At 39.7% G+C, this 19,861-nt stretch overlaps 1 protein-coding gene and 2 long non-coding RNA genes across 33 annotated transcripts in view; 1 reads left to right on the plus strand and 2 right to left on the minus strand.

The window, feature by feature from the left end:
• ADGRL2 (adhesion G protein-coupled receptor L2) overlaps positions 1-19,861 on the plus strand; it is a 339,276-nt gene that overhangs the window by 312,469 nt on the left and 6,946 nt on the right. For 17 of the 31 annotated variants that reach the window (XM_083444771.1, XM_083444784.1, XM_083444792.1 and 14 more), the window contains 5 exons: positions 73-139; positions 10,826-10,917; positions 13,018-13,186; positions 16,118-16,246; positions 17,413-17,509. In XM_083444771.1, coding sequence (XP_083300897.1) covers positions 73-139; positions 10,826-10,917; positions 13,018-13,186; positions 16,118-16,246; positions 17,413-17,509 — 554 coding nt within the window. Of the gene's footprint in view, positions 1-72; positions 140-10,825; positions 10,918-11,992; positions 12,038-12,358; positions 12,386-13,017; positions 13,187-16,117; positions 16,247-17,412; positions 17,510-19,861 lie in introns of all 31 variants that reach the window. The other 14 variants (XM_083444776.1, XM_083444778.1, XM_083444765.1 and 11 more) reach the window with 2 other exon arrangements.
• On the minus strand, positions 5,389-10,626 carry LOC310679640. Its single transcript, XR_014512431.1, has 2 exons — positions 7,865-10,626; positions 5,389-5,599 (listed from the first exon to the last, which is right to left on the minus strand). It is a non-coding gene; the product is annotated as an uncharacterized lncRNA (long non-coding RNA).
• The window catches only part of LOC310679615, a 33,945-nt gene continuing 29,977 nt past the window's right edge, over positions 15,894-19,861 (minus strand). The window contains exon 3 of the long non-coding RNA XR_014512402.1: positions 15,894-16,034. This is a non-coding gene — a long non-coding RNA (uncharacterized lncRNA). The remainder of the gene's footprint in view (positions 16,035-19,861) is intronic.

The raw sequence follows: 19,861 nt of genomic DNA on the forward strand, positions 1-19,861 counted from the left end.
TCTACTTTCCATTGGTAACATAGAGTGAATGTGCTATTCTCACGCCACTTTTCTTCTTTTTTTCTGTAACAGCTGCTGGCTCAAAGTTGACAACTATTTTATCTGGAGTTTCATTGGGCCCGTTACCTTCATTATTCTGGTAAGAATATTCTCTCTTTCCTTTCCGCCCATCTGCCTGCCTCTCTCCCAATCCACTTTATTTATTACAGTGGAAATGACCAAAATACTTTGAAAGTCAGGTTATATTTGCTGTGAAACTGTCATAGCAATAGCCCTTTTGGATAAGACCATAGGCCCATGTTCACCAGCATCATCTTCTCACTATAACCAACCAGATGCTCATGGAAAGCTCACTTCTCGTGGGTTGTCTCCCCCACCAAAAGCAACTGCTGATATGATACCGATACTGGAAGTAGAAGACAGCCATCACAACTTCTAGCCACTGAAAATCTTATTTGTCTAACTGCCTTTTAAAGCTATCCAAGTTGGGGGGTGGGGCAGCGCCACGTCGTGTGGCAGCAAATTCTACTATGCACTGTGTTCATTTTGTCTGTCCCAGTATTCAACACTCCAATATTCAACTTAATTGGATGACCTTGGGTTCCAGTATTGGGAGATACGGAAACCTCTCTCTGTTGTTTGTACACAAATCGGCGAATTTCGACCAGAGACTTTGTACAATTGTGATGGCATATGAATCTCAAGTCTTAGTTTTGATTTGTGCACAGTGCTATTCCCCCCCTTGAGATGATACTTTGGGGATTTCTGTATTTCCTTCTGGTTTCAGAGCCTTTCAGATATCTTTGTAGAATCATAGAAGAAACCCCCCAGGGGTTGTCTAGTCCAACCCCCTGCAATGCGGGAACCACAGCTAAAGTATCCCTGACATATCATCATTTATTGAATATTATCTTTGTACCTGCTGAACTAAAGCAGTGCTGTTTTAAAAGCAGGAGTGTTAATAGGCATTTATTTAGTTATTTAGTTATTTTCTTTCTTTTATTATACTTTGCTCTTCATCCAAGAAGTTCAGAGCTTTGTATAGATGGTTTTCAGGTGGTATCCCATCCATGTGCTTGTTTAGGAAATGACCCTTTTAATTTTAGCAGTTATCACGTGCCTTCAAACTATTCTTCCTCACACATTCTATAATGCAAATGCTAATGATCCTTTTGGGAGGGAAAGTATCATTTTTCATTTTACCAAACATCGCTGCAACATAGCTGATGTGTTGGTGCAAAATTCAGCCTTGTTCAAGTAGAGATTTATCTTCTTGGAATAGTCTTACAGTCTCAACCTTTAAGCCACTATATGTATTGAGTCGTACCCAGGGCACCTAATGTCATTCTGTAAGACTGAGTTGCCAATCTTTATCCTTGATTGCCAGTTGAGTCCAGAGAAGGCAGTTTTTTTCTCAGCATAGCTGTACGGATTGCCAGTTGAGTCCAGAGAAGGCAGTTTTTTTCCTCAGCAAAGCTGTACGTTATACGCAGACAAATAGTATTTATTTTCCCCATCATGTTCATTGCGTTAATCATACTGTAAATCACATTGTTGAAATGTTTTGAAAAACACTGTACATAACGCACAGAATTGAAATCAGTGGCTTGGCTTGCCCCTCCTCCACATTGCAGAACACTCCTGAGAGACAGGGAACCGACCCCTCTGCACAGTGTGGGATGTGGTGCAGAGGGAATCAGTATCACTTGTGACTTACACCAATTCTCCCTTGCCATTGCATCCCATACAACACAACTCATGCCAATCAGGAAGATTAATCTGTATGTGCAATATTTATCATGATTGAACAGGGGGAAAAACCTATTTGGCTTGATTATTGGCATATGGTATACACAGATTGCACAACATAGCAGTCCGGTGGCAAAATCTGATTCTAGCTATTTCACAGTATGGCTGAGGATTTGACAGGAGGTGAAATACTCCTGTGGTTTAACAGGATTTCTTTCTTCATTCTTGAAGTCCTCACTGGCATATAAGAAGTGTGCATCATAGAGCAGGTGCATAATTCATAATCACACAACTATAAGGATAGTGTTTTGTTTTTAAAAATTTCTCCTTTCATCATCTCAAGCAACACGGCTGATAGAAGCGTGTGCAGAGGAAACATGACACAGCAACTTATTTGAGATATGCCAGTATAGATAATATTGGAAGTGATGATCCCACTCTTGACTTTTTAGATCGTAATTAAAAATGGCAGCTTTTAATTCTGCATGCAGGACTCCTTGGTATTTTTTGAAAGAAACATTACAGGCTGAATTCTCCAACTGAGCACATCCTTTCCTCATGGTACAATTTCTGTTGTTCATGCAACACAACACGTAAGCTAGAATCTCACCGAAATAAGCCATAGCCACTTCCTTTCTCTCCAAAGGGGCAAAACGTGATTGTTCCACAGTAAGTGAGATAAGCTTGCATGTTATGCTTCCCCTTCCTGTTTGAAGCCTGGAGTGTGGCAACAGAAGTTCTGCCACATCAATAGCAGAGGGCATTGCAGTGTGGCACCACCGCTCCTGCTCTCCAGTTGGGCTGTGTCGCTGCTGTTTACCAGGAGGCAGAGGAGTAGTTAGGCAGCAGTGAGCTGGTGCAGTGCCCAACACACCGGAGGAACCAATCCAGTTCTCCCGCCAGTGCCACTGTAGTGTGCCAGCCTCACCGCTGCCTCATTCCTCCTCTCTACCTCCCAGAAAGCAACAATGGTGAAACAAACCAGAGGTCAGGTGAGTGGTGCCAGGCCACCATGCTGTCTGCTACTGCTTCCTAAATTATTAAAAATAATAATAATCACAACAAGAAGAACTTCAGTACGCCAGGGAGAATGTTTCTAGCCCATATTGCACACTTAGAATGCTGAGGACTGTGAGTGTTTTATGTATTTAAAAATTGCATCTCCTACCTGCAGCCTGACGTACTAGCCCATTCTGCCACCTCATTCACATGTAATTCTGTTGCAAGTGGACTGGTCACAGGCATGGGAATAAAGTGGCTGAAAGTAATGTGAGAGCTAAAGTTCAGTGAGCCAGGGTCTTGGTATGTCTCCTTTCCTCTTTTTTTTTTTTTTTTTTACAAAAATAACAGCATCATTTACTGTGAGCAGTACTTTCTTTGGGTTTTTTTTCTCTCCCCCCCCTCTCTCTTTCTCTGTCTTTAAATAACATTACACTTTGTGTGGGCCTTGGGCATTGAGGCAGATATTGGTGTTTCCTCATAACCAGGTCAGAGTGAAAATCGGGGTGAGGGACATTTAATCATATTGACCATGTACAGTCAGAGTCTACTATTATTTACCGGCCATGACATTATTATCCTCCTGCAAATCATTTAGACTGAGAAGTGAAAGGCCTTTGGGAGCAGTATTCCCAACTTCAAAAAATATGAAACAGCAGGTAGCAATCACTGCACAGTTCCTGGGAGTAATTCTTCTCTGGCAATTGCTTTGCCCTCTAATCGTACCGACCAAAAGAAAAGAGAGTGTAATGATTCGAGAACAGTGTAATGTGAACAGTGTAACTGCAGAAGAGGTATGGGTGTACATTAATGTATATGCGCCATTCAAGAATTTACCATTACAATCCTCACAAACATATGGCGATGGTTGTATAACAACAACAGCTGTTGCTGTTGCTACTATTTAACGATTTATTTAGCCCCAACAATGTGCTGCAATAATCATGGAATATTTGTTAGCTGGAATGCAACTCTCAATGCAGAGTATGCTAGAGTCGGCCCAATGCTGGGCTGCCTTCAACCAAATTATAGAGAAAGTAGACCACTGTGTATGACTCTGTTAAATACAGTGCACTGAAAATGGAGTTTGTGTTTGTAGTCCTTAACAGAAAAGCTCATAATATGTGAGCTACTTCTAATGGACTTTCAAACGCTACATTATAGGTTGTACCAAGGTTTTTGGGTCACTATTGAGTATGAAACACAGAAAAACAACTCCTCATTTCTTCCTTACACATATGTGGGCACACCCAGCCAGGAAAGCCAAACAGCAGATGGTTAATTCTATATTTACAAAAGCAGCTCCTTCCGTGCACCGGATACCCACACTATGTAGTTGTCTACATAGCTGTTTTCCAAGTTTGTGTCTGGGCTTAGGTACCGTTGTCTGACGTGAGTGCACACACGCAACCTGAGCCTTCTTGGATACAGTGAGCAGTCTCTTCCTCCACTTCCAATCTGTCCTGCATGCCCACCTCCAACTCTTGACTGCTCGGACCCATCCTCTTCTGCTTTCCTGGCTCCTGGGCGGCACCCAACCCCCAAAATCTCTGCCCCTCCTCTCCTGGGTTCACCTCCGCCCCCTTGCCTCCATCACATATTCATCAGAGTATTTCCAGTCCCTCTCAATATGTTACCTTGTGCATAACTGTTATCATGTGTACACAGAACACAGATGTGTACACTGAATTAAGAACAATCACACAGTTTTAATTTACTGGCTTTAGAATTTGAGATCTTATTCTTTTCCCACCTCCAGCCCACATACACAAAATTGTAGACTCCTTTGGGGGGAAAGACTAATACACCCATTAAGGAACAGTTAGATAAATTATAGCCTATACTGATCTTAATTGATAAGTTGCAGAAAATAAAAGCCTGAGTGTCGGTGATTTAATGGACCGATATCAGCATTTATATGATCTTGAGGCTTTAGTCCATTGTAATTCAAGCACAAGATTTATTTAGTACATTCTCAGATAAGATTCTGTGGCCATGATAATCTAATATAAATTTAGGCACTCATGATCTTGTTGAAATTGGGTGCTAATTTGAGGGAAGGAGATGGGCAGTATAATGTTATCTATTTGTTTTAAAGAAACTGGAAGAAAATTGTGTTCTTTGAGAACAGTAAGTGTTCAAGGGGAAATCTGCAACCGGACATTCCATTGACTTCGTCCTTTTATCAAAATTTTTGATACATACACCGATTTTTATATAAGCTTTTCTGCCTTCCTTAAAAATAAGAATTGGGCATATTGGTCAGAATTAGGATCTCATTGTTTTGAATGGGATCAAGCACCTGCAGCTCTGCACTGCGTTGTTGACTATGTATTTCTGTGTTTCTTGATCACAGCCTTTTTATTTATGGCACGCCTTGCTGTTTTTTGCATTTAAAGTAAATATCACTACCCTCCCTTTCCTTGCCATACACCCACCCACCCGATGCCTTCCCTCTTAAGGTTAGGTAGGCCCGCCTTCCCAAATAACCTTGCCCATTCTCGGCGCTTTAGGAAACGTGCGGCATTCGGATCCTTGAAGGAGAGCGGTTGACTTTCCTTTCAGACTACGGGGCACCAGGGTTATTGTATCTATGGAAGAAAGCATGTGTGAGAGTAATGAGCAGTGGAACGCCATTAGTATGCCTGAAATGATTTAATGAAAGCTTGGATCATGACACGTCAGGAGCTGTTCTTATCATTTGGACAGCTCCATCTGCATCCTTAATAATTAATTAAGTTCAGGGAGAGTTCAGCTTTGCGCACTCCTTTCGAAGGGCTCCTTCAGACAACACTTCTCGGGCTGCCAGTCCCAGAGAGGAATAGGCTTCTGCTTGGCTAAGAGCAAGGATCTGCGAGATAGAAGAGCAATTTTAGAGCTTGCCTCTGCCAGGTAACAAAAGCTCCAGGGAGGACAAACAGGGTCAGAACATGTGCAGTTCAGCTAGGTTACCTCGGAGTGGTGTTTCTGTTCTTCTGTCTTATCATATCCATGTCAGCACTTCAGGCTGTGTGGAATGAATTTTAAGCTGCTAAGCTCAATGTAATTCAATTGAGCAGCTTGATGGCTTTAATAAAACAAACAGTGCACTCTGGCAAACTCTGGTCAGAAAAGCCCACACTTTTGACTTTTTGTGTTTTGCCTCTTTTTGCTTTAATATAATTCAAGGAGGTTCGAGGTTGGTTAGACTTGTCATTTGTGTTGAGCTCCTGAGAGAGATTCTCATGAGCCTTAGGAATCGCCTGCAGGAAGATGACTGACCCAAAGCGTTCTGGATGTGGTTCTGTTTCATGAATAGGGAAACATATGATCTCTAAAGAGATGACATTACTTCTCCTTAGTGATACTGTCCATCCAAGACAAAGCAACTTTATAGGCATTGGGATTTCATCCATTGGTCAAAGTATTGGCAAATCCTCAGTGTGAATAATGGAAGTTTTAGAAATTTAGGCATAGTTCTTGTGCTGGCGGTATGGAGAGGGATGTCAATACTTTATGCTTACCACAGCCTAGAAAAATGAATTCACCATAATGTGATAAAATTCTGTGATTCAAGTACACGTTTCCATAGCTGCAGATGCTATGTCAGCAACACACCATTCACTTGTTTATTAGTTTGGTTTATCTTCATTTGTATGCCACTATTTGATTATTCAGAGTGACATATAGCAAATTAAAACGACCACTTATGGTGGAAGCAGGAGAACTGAAACTAACCCTGAACTGAAACCAGTTCCCCACTACTGCCACTTAAGAGGTGATCAGCATAAAGCTGACATTGTGCCAGGTTGGGCTTATTACATCTTGGTTTTGAAAGCCTTTTCTCCATACACATTGCCTCTTCTCTGCCCCTTTCTCAATTACACCAGGAACACTTCAATCAACTGTCATTTCCCATTACATATGAACTGGGAAACTATGGTTACCAAGTTCTCAAAACACAGCTTGAAGTTGGTTTAAGATCCTAACTTTTTCTGTACCTGGTAACCATGGTTTACCAGTTCAGGCACAATGAGAAACTATGGCTAATTAAGTGATGTCTTGCTTTAACTGCATCAAGGAAAGGGGTTGCATATGCAGGCACAAAGCTTGTTCACAATATAATATAACAAAGCTTATATCCAAAATATCACTATCCTACCCCACACCCAGTTCTACTGGTGCCTTTAATAGTGCAGTAGTAGAAATGGTTTTGTTGACTTTAGTTTACAGAGTTCATAACAGTGTATTGTTTTGGAAAATTGTGGTTTACAAAATACAGACAATATATGTATTGTGCTCTTGTGCCTGGCATTTCATGTATGGCTCTTATTGTGAGCTAGGACTAGGCATGCAGAAGTCTCCTTCTCCATGCACTTCACCCTCATTCAATAGGTCCACAGTTCTCACACCCTTTGAGAGGAATCATTAATCACAAGAAAATTACAAGATCATTTTATAGTGTTATGACAGCAGAAATCTTTTCGTAAGTCAGTTTGAATCAATTCCTTGAAGGAATCGATTCAGTGGCTTTCAAGGCGCACACAATATTAATGTTCTTTAAGAAATTAAGCATTTAAACTGTCATATATATATCACCCAATCACACCTTACAAATATGTGTGATTTCTTAGATAGCAATGAGAAGAATCAGGAGAGTGAGGAATAAGCAAAATATTTTCTTCATAAAAATTGCGAGTACAGGTCGTTTCTTGTGAGTGTGTGCTCTTCAACAAGTTCCTCTGCTCTGCCCCTTTCTGCTTTCCATGTTACATGATATTATGACAATCTGTCCGAGTTCGTTTACCCCTTGTTTAGAGGTGATTTATCTAGAGGAGATGCATTTTCCCAGAGCTCTCACCTACCATGGTGATGTTCTTACCAGGTGTTGGTGTTTAATAGCAAGAAAGTGAATACTTTTCTAATGGGTACTTAGAGCATAGGCAACCAGGACTTCTGAATATTGCTTTCACAGAGCGAACTAGTCTTCTTTGGTTTGCTTGATACTTTAAATTATATCATATTTCACAGAGATGTGGCGAACAAGTACCTCATGCTCTGTTGTCATATGTCTTAGTTACTTTGCTTTAGAACTACAGTATGTTGTATTCTTAAAGAGACTTTCGTTTTCACTTACCATCATATTACAGGACCTTTATCAGCTGAATCAAAGTGCAGTGCTTCTTGTTCTGCCACCCTTTCTCTTTCTTTCACTTTCTACGCATAAGCAGACACTCATTTTTTTATTTTTTATATCAATCAATAAATTTTATTGTTTATAGCCAATGGCCATCACAATACAATATGAGCACAAATCACACAGCTACAAAACAAAAGACAGTTTGCTCCAGACCAGGAAAAATCTACAATGTCCAAAATTTAGGAACATTCCTTCTATTCAGCACCTCCAGGGATTGGCACTATTTAGAAATGTTGCCCTTATCTTTCTGGTTTTTATTTATGACGCTCCCCCCAAAGGATTCTACTACTTTGGGCTGATTCTTTTGGCACTTTCAACCACTTTCAAATCTGATTAGCCATCTACTGGTATGAGTAGCATGATATCATTGATCATTGACCCCAGTTATGGATAGTGTTTGCTGTCTTTGGGTGGGTGGGGGGAGAGATGTTTGCTGTAGGGCTTGCTTCATACACCATATTGGTTTCCATAGCTGATACCCACAGGGATCTGGCTGATGTTATAGCATCTATGGCAATCCTCAACTCCTGCCAGTGAGGAATGCAGTTGGAAGTAGCATAATAGTGGCCCAATTAGGGCCACTATTCCAGCACTAAACATGAATAATGAAGTCATGATCTTGGACACTCTAGTAGCAACGTAGAAAGCAAAGCTATGCCAGCAGAAATAAGAGATATTAGCATAGCAGCATGGACAACCACATCCACAGTATCCATGGAAATCTTGCACCAACACCGGTCACAGCCAGGCAATTTAGAGTGACTTCAGGGGTGCTGTGATGCTATCAAAGAAGCCATTACACCCTCCCCCCCTCCCAGTGCATGAGCATGCTTGCAGGAAGAGATATTTGTGTCTCAGAAGCATCCGTGACTCACTGGTTAGGAGGACAGCAGCTGATCCCTGCAGCCACAGGGGCATCAGCAGGATTTTGGATTTCAAGGCAGACAAAATACAGAATCCGAAGCAGCCTGAAATCATAACACTTTTTGCCAGAACCAAACAGTGCCCACTCCAGTTAAAGCAGGCAGCCAGTTTGTATAACCCAGAGTGCAGAAGGCTTGGGTATAGAAACTACAGGACGATCGCCTCACCGTCCCTTCCTCTGATAGAATGCTTAGTTAATATTCATAACAATGCACATAAAAGATGTGCGTTACTGTCTGCATAAGGGTGCAGCCATTTTGCAAGGGAGAAAAGATAGCCAATTCTGCTAGGAAGAATACACAGCAAAACAGCAAGGACAAAAAAAGAAAGCATTGTGAGCTGCCTAGTTGCTATAGAGTACAAAATAAATGCATTATTTACACTATGGCTTTACAGGGAAGTGGAAAGGGCAGTCTTTGAGTCATTGCTAATTCCTGCAGTTGCAACAGGGGATCAAACTGGCTTCAGTTTAACTCCCAGTATTGGTTGTAGTTTATTGTCAAGTAGTTCATATGTAAACAAGGTCATTAACATGCCGAAATTATTATTTTGCTTTGGGTGTCCCATGCTTACTATAATCAATTGTTCTTTCTCCATGATAATAACAGCACCAGCATTTGAGATGAGTTTGTTCATGTGAACCAGATTGATTTCACCTTGAGTTTCCATTCTCTTGATCTATAATGGCTTATTCAAAACCTGGCTAGTTCAGAATTCCCTTGTTTTGTTGCGCATTATTTATATCACAGGCATGTAAAGAATGCACATACAGGGCTCATTCCTATGTAATGCTTAGTTCAGTGCTATATGATTGAGTCAGAATGAAGCCAAGCAAAACATCTGACCGCGTTCTCCCCTCCTTCCTTCTCCTTCTCTCACATGGCAAGGAGGAAGCCTGGTTGGTTGTTAAGTTCAGACCAGGGGATCTGGTTTTAAACAAGCTCTGTTAAGTTTCTTAAGTAGCCAATTTCAGACCATGGATTGTTAAGCTGTCAAGGCCAGGCTGAACACTGGTGAGTGGGTAGGGCTGTCATACGTCTGGATTTGTGGGGTGTGGGTGGGTGTCTTCCTACTTTTTAAAATATGGAAACCCTATGAGTGGGGCCCCTCTGTTGCTGCAACTGCCTCATTGGGTGCACTCCTAGGAGTAGCTGAGAAATGCAGGACTGATACACCCACATTTTCCTAACTTGTGGGTGTAGTTTTGACAATAAAAAGTTAATTCATCACTCTGGACATTCCTTGCCTGACAGCGCCGTGACGGAAGTTGGCATGTTAAACTAACCAGAGTTTGTTTTAAAACAGGATCCCTGGCTGAAACATAAAGGCACACCGGGGTTCTTCAAAATTGAAACTAGACCCTTTCAACATGGTTCTGCTGGCAGCATTGCAGGCATGCGCAGTTGCATGAGTCCAACGCAGTGTTCATTCTGGCTCATCCACAAAGAACTAAACTTACAGGGGAACTGCCGCTCTGACTTTCCTTTCTTGGTAATTTAGTAGGAGACTTGGGTTCAGGACTCCCAACCTGAAGGGCCATTTCATAAACTAGGCAATGGCTTACCTCGTCACCACCAAGTGCACACTCAACATGGAGCAGTAGCCGGTACTCACACTTTAATTTTTTAGACGGACACATGAAGCATCTTTGGTGTATATTTAAAAAGACATTGAAATATGTTTCCTAACGTTCTTTTGCAGAGGAATGTTTAACATAAGGCAGTATGAAGAACAAATAAACTCAAACCAAAACATCAAACCAAAATGAGCAATATTACAAGTGGTTGGGCTTTGGCCATTCTTGATCTAATCTTTCTTTGCAGCCGCTTTGTGCAGACTGTTCTGTCACCAGCCCCAGAATAATTTGGAAAATAACCACTTTTTTTTTTTACTTTCTTTGTTTAGTCTAGAGCATCATCATTACCTAACTTGTTACTTGAAGTAGTTTAATTTCATTGCTATCTGTTTTGACAGCTGAATATTATCTTCCTGGTGATCACACTGTACAAAATGGTGAAGCACTCAAACACTTTGAAACCAGACTCTAGCAGGTTGGAAAACATTAAGTAAGTGCTTTGTGTTTGAATCAAGAACTGTGATTATTTTTTCTGATTGTTCCAACTGATTGAAAGCTCCCCCTTTCCATTAGCAACACAAGGCTTTGTTTCCCAGCACCCACAAGTGTTAATTAGAAGTAAACAGCACCAATCCTGCTCTCGTCATATTTGTTGCTATAATGATACAGGCAACACTTGAAATTAAATAACTTCTGCTTGGAACAATGGCCAAGAATTTGTTTTGGTCCGTTCATGGAGATTCCTCAGCAATGTAGCAAGTTCATTTGCATTTAAAATGCAGCTCCCAAACGCTGTTCCTCTTTGCATGGCTGGTGTTGTTCTGCTGAGTATGTTTTGTTAAATTGTTTTCAGATGCTAGTGATTCTCAGCGGTTTTCCCATTCATAATCCCACTCCCCTAAGAGAATTTGCTTCTACTTCTTTTGTTATCTTGAAGATTATCTGTTGCTTTTCATGCAAATTTAACAAATATTTACTTTTATCCTGTGAGTACACAAGAATCACAATATTCCCCTTCTTGAAAGTAGAGCAATGGCTTAATATTCTTAATGAGAATCTTACAGTGGTGGATCATGCTTTAGGTCAGAGATAGGCAAGATAAGATTCCACTGTCCAGTTCCAGCCAAAGCATCCATTATGTGGGTAAAGGGAAGGAACAGATTTCTGGGAGGGAAGCCTTTGGGTTGGTTGGGTGGGATAAACACTTTGGACTTACATTGCCTACCCCTGTTTTAGATCATTCTATATTTAGACTTGTTTTGCTAGACTTAAGAGGGACAGCACTTTCCCCCCTAATCATAAGCACTCTTACTTGGAGGTCAGATCCACTGACGTCATTGGCGCTCCCAAGTGAAATGTGCTTAGTAGTGGGCTCTTGAATTGTCTTTGAATGCAGAATATGGCAGGGGCAGATTTGCAACAAAGCTAGCATTACAAACTAGAAGTTGCTTAGATAGGTCACAATATCAGCTTCATTGCATGTTGCATGTTAAGAGAGAGAGCTAATCTTTAGCACCTCTCTTTTCTTCCTTTTCTTCCTCTTTCTGTCTTCTCATCCACACCAGTAATTACCGTGTTTGTGATGGCTACTATAATACGGACTTACCTGGGTAAGATAGAACCCTACATTAACAAATTTAAAGCATGACTTTTTAATTTTTATTTTTTTAAAAAAACAACACTTTACAAATTTGGACAATTTTCTGGATTGTCCATAATTTTAATTAACAACTTTGGAGATAATCTAATTTGCTAAACTATTTCCAACTATTATATGCTTTTTATTATTTTAAACTGCTTGCGTCTGCACTTTGAATTTTCTAATTTTAACTAATTTTTGTATAAAATTACTAAAAATGCTTTCTTATTAATTTCAATTTAAATTCTGTCTAATGATTTTGTTTCTCTTTTCTGCTTATAATGCTTTCTAGCTATGAAGATAATAAGCCATTTATCAAGTAAGATCATTAGTTAGATGTGGAATGCACTGAATAAACCCCTTTCCCCTTCATTCTGTGCTGTCCTCTGCAATTTCTTTACCCCCCGAAACTATTCATGACAAAATATCCTTCAAAGACTTTATTTTGTGATTAAATCCATTTATTTGTCACATTTCAGTAAGGCACTTTCATATGAAAGTTAGACTATCTAGTTTAGCAGAGTCTTCAAACTTTAGGTTATCAGCTTTTGATCTGCCATTTAACTTTTGTGTATTTGTGTTATTTGTGTATGTGTGTGTCAGATGCAAGCACAGTTGTTAAAATATGGGCATCCATTAGTGGTTAAAAGAGACTTTCAAATCTCCAAATATACACGCATACATACAGATAAAGCAAAGGGGTTTCTGGACCTGGTACTAGAGCATTGCATTTTAAAATAACTACCGCTGCTGTTTTCATTGGAAACTAAAACGGAATTGCTCTTCCTATAATAGATAAAAGGTTAAAGCCAATAATTTATAATCATATATGACTAAAAACCTAGTAAAAATAAATTGCAGCAAGTAAACTTTTAATATGCAATTTTGCAATGTGCATTTGAAAAAACAAAACAAAACGGCAGTGTTACTTAAATTGCTTTTCTTTTTCAGGTCTTGGGCCCTAGGTGCATTTGCTCTCCTGTGTCTTCTGGGCCTAACATGGTCTTTTGGACTGCTTTATGTCAACGATGAGACCATTGTGATGGCATACCTCTTCACAGTATTTAATTCTTTCCAAGGAATGTTTATTTTCATCTTTCATTGTGCACTCCAAAAGAAAGTGAGTCATTGCACATATACACTTCCTCTGTATCTCCAAAATATTTTCCAGTATTTCTTTTTAAACAAGGCATTATATATCAATAGTGCATAGACAGGTGGAACGTAGCGCTCTGTTGTTTAACTTGTGATCCAGCTGCCAACAAAATTGCTGATTGATAGGTTACGTTTACCCATTCTTCTGCATTCTTGTGATACTCCCCCTAGGTGGCAGTGTCACAGACGAAAGTGAACACACGCCAATAATTGGGATTGTCTGGATGTAGTAAGTTCCACGTTACCATGTTCAATGTAGGGGAATTAGAGCAGAATTCTGTATGTGTCTATTCCAAAGAAGATCTCAAATGAGATCAATGGGGCTATTTTCCAGGCAACTTCTTACTAATCCTAATGCCAATGACTTGCAAGGCACTTTGGGCCATAAACTAGACATGTAAATATGCCTGTCTTTAAAAAAAACCTGCAAAGCCACTTAAGAACATGGCCATAGCGGGGGGGGGGGGCAGCTCCCCCCCCCCCAATCAAATAAATCAATAAAAATACTTAACTAACAGAGGTTCTCCCCACTAACATGAAGCCTGGCTATGCCCATGCTTAAGAAAGCAAATAAATAAATAAATGGAATCAGAAATCATTCTAAAAATGGATGGGTTTTGTTGTTCAACAAACATTTATGGCCTCTGTTATGCAGCATGGAACAAAGAAGTATATTGTGTTTAACTATTAAAACAGGGTAACAGCAGTTCTTCTCCCCTGAAAAGTGTTGGTGGATGAGGAGGCACTGTTAGCCATTGATCAACCCCTGTAGCACATCTTTCTTTTCATCTGTGATTTTTCTGACTGATGGTAGATTTGTTCATTATGAGGTGAAGCTTTTAGCAAAAGTTGATCCCCAGTAGGGCTCTTTCCATCCTCCAAGAGCAGGATTGTACTTAAATATAGGTAAAATACTATTTATAATCAGCATTTTAAAGAGAACTGTGAAAATCAAATTACTGTTCACACATTGGGATCCCTGATTCATAGGACATTTCATTAATTTGAGATCATTGGATAAAAGGCATGCTGATTATTGGCTGCTAGTTTGATAAGAGTTGAATCAGAAGTAGCCTTTTGTATTTGAAATGAAGTTGGCATTTCATTATTATTATTTTTTACAATTGGTATACTCTTCAGTTTGAGTGTGGCTGCTATGATACAGGCAAAGTGATTTGCGTCATGAAACAGGGAATTGCCAATTGGACAGCAGGTATTTCCTCTGAATTAGAGGAATGGAATGAATATTTGAAACATTTTAAAATGAAAATAGTCAAGATACAAATGCTTCCTAGACTAGGCTATTATAAAACAATGTTGTTGTTGTTTTAAAAAATAACATCAAAAGGCAAATTGCCTTTATTCCTTACTCGAATTATGCATTGTTTTTATACTATGTTGCAGTAGTCAGAAGCAATATTAAGTGTCAGTTGAGCGTGGAAAAAGCTTAACCTTCGCACAAGATGTTTCATACCTGCAAGAAGCATTCAGGCTGCCGTTTAAGCTTTAAAAAGTTTCAGTGTCTTTCCCTGGATATCATTCTACTTCTGTATACATAGCTAATGTGTTCTTTTTATTCTGTTATTACTAGTTGGCCACTAAATTGAACAGAGAAATAGAATTGTGAAAGTGAAAACTATTATGTTTCTAGTCCTGACAAGATGATAGTGCTGTTACTTCCTTCAGTTTTGAACAAGCTGTAATTTAGAAATAATGACAGTGGAATGTGCTGCACTGACAGATAATGTACATTCACAGCAGTATAGACATTAGGCAAAAATCAGCCCCAGGGGGTGGTATTTGGGAGGCAGGGGGAATTAAAAAGACGGTGACAGTCACTGGTCACACACACACACAATTTTGCAGCTTATATAGGAAACGCATACTATGCCCCTTCTCATCCCTGGCCTAAATTTCTAAGGCCATTAAAATCTTTTAGGCTGTAATCCTATATAAACCTGAGCGTAAGCTCCATTTAAACTGAACTGGACGTGTTTCTGACTTGACATGCATAGCATTAATCTTATTTTGGTGGGGGTATTAGCATCATTCACTTAGCTTTACATTTTTGTGAACCTAATCACACTAGACATTGAAATACAACTTTATTTTGTGCCGTCCAAATAAATTCAATCCCAAATATGTATCCTTGAAATTAGCAGTGTAGCTCCCAGTAGTGGTCAGTGGGGGGTGGGGGGTGGCAGCACTAACCTAATTTCCCTAGTTTACTGTGGAGGAGCGAGTGAGGTGGGCATGATGCAAATGCACCAGTGGGAGCACCAGATTGGCTCCAGTGATGCATTTGCACCATGGTAACCTCACCACTGGGCTCCCCATAAACCTCGGCTGCACTGGTGAAGTTGCTGTTCCATTTCCCAAGCCACTACAGCTATGGTGCCCAGCTCTCATTCCACTTTGTTAGCCAATAGAGTTGCTTGGCACAGACTGGCTCTCTTCAAGCCGTAAGTGCTCACACCAGAGTACATCTGGAATTGTTTGCAGTGTAATGGGAGAGCCAGTCGAGACACAACCTCTACCTGGTCATGGTTCGAAGCCACACTGGAATGTGAATCACGGGGCACATTTTGTCTATGATTTCCTTCTACCTGCAGTTCCCCAGCTAGGAAGATAACTAGAGAAAGGATAATTGCAAGGCATAAGAGAGGCAAAGATTTTGTGCTTCACTGACATGCTTTTAATTTTGCAAAAATTTAATACAGTTTTCTTAATTTTCTTGGAAATATAAAATTGGCCCTGTTTCAGAAGGCCTTGTTTACCTTTGCTGTCTGCCTCAGATCTCAGGAGCAGGTAGGCTAGAAATATACAGATACATACAGAAATAGATTATTTAAAAATGAAAGCATGAATATTTATGAGCATCGTTATTAACATACAGGTACGTAAGGAGTACGGCAAGTGCTTCAGACATTCGTATTGCTGTGGAGGATTGCCAACAGAGAGCCCACACAGTTCAGTAAAGGCATCGACTACAAGAACTAGTGCTCGCTATTCCTCTGGCACTCAGGTAACAAACATTTTGACAGAACCTTTTAATGACAGCATCTTTTAATTAACCTTGCTTATAAAAAGCCCGCTGAGATGCGTTCCATTCAGATGCACTAATTGTGTTCTCATTATAACAGCCTTGATGACAATTGCATGCTTTTTTTATATATTCTGGGCCTGATTCTAAACATTCCTTCAAGGTTGAGCTTGATAGTAGTTAATTATTTTTTATTTTTTTTAAAAAAAAGAAGACACTAACAACAAACTCTCTTATTGGTCCATAAGCAGAGTTAGAGCTTACTTATGGCCAGAAAGTGGCCAAGAGATGTGATTTTTTAATAGCATGTATAGTCAGCAGTAAGTCTGAGACATGCTTAATATAAATCAGTTCGGGAGACTACATGTTTCACAAAAGACTTTCCATTTTACATTTGTAAATATAACCATTTTCAGGAAGTACTCCCGTATGCATAATAATACTACAAGTAGAGAAAGATAGTAGCCTGATTGGACTGCCTGTTTGATCAGTGACACTAAACATAAATACATTGTTACTATTCCTTTGAAAAAGAAGTCCAAACATTTGCTTTCTGTTAAATTTATTTATTTTTAATGCAACTAAAGAAGCAACCAACAAATGCATTCAACCTCACTTTTCTTTATGTAGCCTAGGCCACTTCCCTTATCAAAATGCTGCACAAGACCTTCCTAAACTTTAATGCCAGAGCTCAGCTAAAAGAACGTGCATTAGAGGACTTTCCAATCTTAATAATTAAGTGCATCACTTCCCTCTACACTTTGGGATTGAAGTTAGTTGCAACTCAGCCTGGGCACAAGACTAAGACTGTCCAGGACTAAGTGCTCAGGCTGAAGAGAAAGATACCCAGCAGCATGAACCAACTGATGTCCTAAGTGGCCACCAAAGAACCAGAAACTAGTTTGAAGCCAAGCGTACCACAGCCAGTTCCATACTCCTCTCCAATACTTTGGTCGTAAGAACATGCATCGCGGCAGGCATGACAGAGAAGTAGGTTAACAGTGCAATTCTGTGCATGCTGACTTGCAAGTAAGCCCCACCGTGTTCACTGGGTCTTACTCCAAGGTACGCTTCCGTAGGATTGTAGCTAAATGTGCCAGGTTGCCATGTAAGATGTGACAACTATGCCCTATTTCTTCCGTTAACAGAGCCGAATAAGGAGGATGTGGAATGACACTGTGAGAAAACAATCTGAATCATCCTTTATCTCAGGTGATATCAATAGCACTTCAACACTTAATCAAGGTCAGTTGCTGGACACATCACACTCTAGTTTTGTTCTTTCGGCGGTATTTTTTCAAATAAGAATTTAGGAGAATTGGGTTGCAGTAAATAAATCAAATAAGCAGATGTGCTCTGGGGTAGGTAGGTTAAATATCTCAGCATTGGAATGGAAACGCGTACACACACACACACATTGTATAAAATTATAGCTCAACTCGGTCTTGAACACATTTAAACCTTAGTTCCCTCATGCTCTTTGCTCAGGATTGAATCTGACATTCTTATTCATGGAAATCGTATTTAAATAAGTCTCATCAATAATTTAAACATAAAAGCAAGAACATAATTTTAAACTTTTGCTAACCTTTGTAGTCTAAAACTGAAACAGAACTATACCAGCACAGTGACATTGTAAATGCATAAGATTTCCATATGCGGACATTTTGCCTGTGAAATCAAATTGACATCAGCTCTATACAAAAGACATCTGCAAATAGGGTTTCCCCCACAGTATAGTTTTGATCATATCTGTAACGTACAGCATTTGTCTGCCACATGACAACCTGAAAAGAAGGAAGGGAGGGGAAAGCCACAGAACAGACTTAAGATGTCTGGTCACAGTTTTATCACTATAACTCAGATTGAATGTTCTCAGGCATTCAAGACTTCACAGAAGTATACTAAATGATTATGAAGGCTACCCATGCCATCTCCAGCAGTAAACTAACCAAAGCTTCTCATCCAAATCTTAATATATTAATAGACACTTTATCAAAAAATACTAATGTACAACTATGTACCCCCAAAAATCTCAATCCAAAACCTGCAGTATTATCTATTTTGTTAAAATCCAAACTGAGATTATAGGGAGGTCTTTTCTGGTGGTTTGTAATAACAAAAAAGAAAAAAGCCCAATAAATCTAGGTTGATCCACAAGAAAATTCCAAAATCCACAGCTGATGTTGTTAGCTATAAGGCATGCATCTGGAGTCTTGATTGATGTTTCAGTTCCTTTATTAGGACCAACTAAAATGTCAGAAAATAGTGAGCAAGCTTTCGTATTCCTCAGACACTTCACCAGGCCAAAAGTTGCACAAAGCAGGGAGTGTGGGGAAAGGGAGACAGATATGGAAATCCACCTTTGGAATAAATCTAGATCTGCTACCCCCAGCCTAGCGCTGTCCAGATGTTGTGAACCAACAATCAGCCCTTCGGCCACAGCCAGCTTTTCTGGCAAATTGAAAATGCTGCTAGGGTAGGGGACCACTGTGATTTTAACAAGGAAAAAAAATAACCCAATTACAGCCTCCCTCTCTCCCTTCCCAGAGGAAGTAACTTCTTATCTAGGCTGTTACCACGTTTTTCTGAATGCTGTATCCCCCTGATGCCACAATAGAAAGTTTCCATTCCTTCAGGGATTGGTGTTGGGGTAGTGGAGCCAGAATGTCTTTTGTTCAAAATCATGGTACAACCAATCTCAGATGCTTCTTTCTCCGTAAAGAAATAGGAAATGGATGTAGAATAGCTGCTGGCTGACATTTATCCCTGGCAAGCAACATCTGCATAGGCCCTAAGCCAGATTTTATTTTATTTTTTAAATGGCATGTGAATAGAACATATAGCACTTCTTTTTGTTGGAAGAAGTAGAAAATCGTCCATTGTCTGACTGGTTGTACTGCCAGCATCTCCTCCAGTTTCTTTGCAATTCTAGGGTCTGCTGTATTGAGCTAGCTAGTTGGGCACAATCTTTAAGAGAAAACAGCAAGTCCCATTTGAAAGCTTCCACTAATTTCCATGAGTTTTTGTGCACCGGGACTTTCCCTATGAAATGTGCTCTGAACTTCTGGTAGCCAGTGCTGCATTTTTCAGTTAATAATAATAAAAAAGACCATGACCTTTGAGTTCTCAGAGCCAACACACTAGAGTTAGAGAATCGTTAGTCTTTCCGCCACAGCGCAGAAATTAAGACGGAGGTGGGGAATTATGGTAATTAGCTGAAATTGCCATGTGGTGTAAAGTTTGCAATGTACAGCATAGGGGAAGATTCTTTGAATTGCACTTTCTTGTATTTAGATTGCATCTTTAAAAAAAAAAGTGAAAATCAAATAAATGAAACCAAACACCAAATAAGATTAACATAATCTGTCAGTAAAGCAATTCCCTGAACTGCAGGATTTTTGCTACCTACAGTAATAATATTTTGAGTAGTGATAAAGGCATTAATATTTAAAATGTAATATCTGCTGCTATTGCCACAATGAGAACCTAATCAATTTAAATTTTGTATGTAAATTTTTTGGCTGCTCTCTATCTCATTCTGGACATGTAATATATTCAGACAACATCTACCTCTCCTACCCACTGTCACACTGC

Source organism: Podarcis tiliguerta (assembly GCF_965153285.1).
Source record: "Podarcis tiliguerta genome assembly, chromosome: 6".
NCBI classification, from domain to species: domain Eukaryota; kingdom Metazoa; phylum Chordata; class Lepidosauria; order Squamata; family Lacertidae; genus Podarcis; species Podarcis tiliguerta.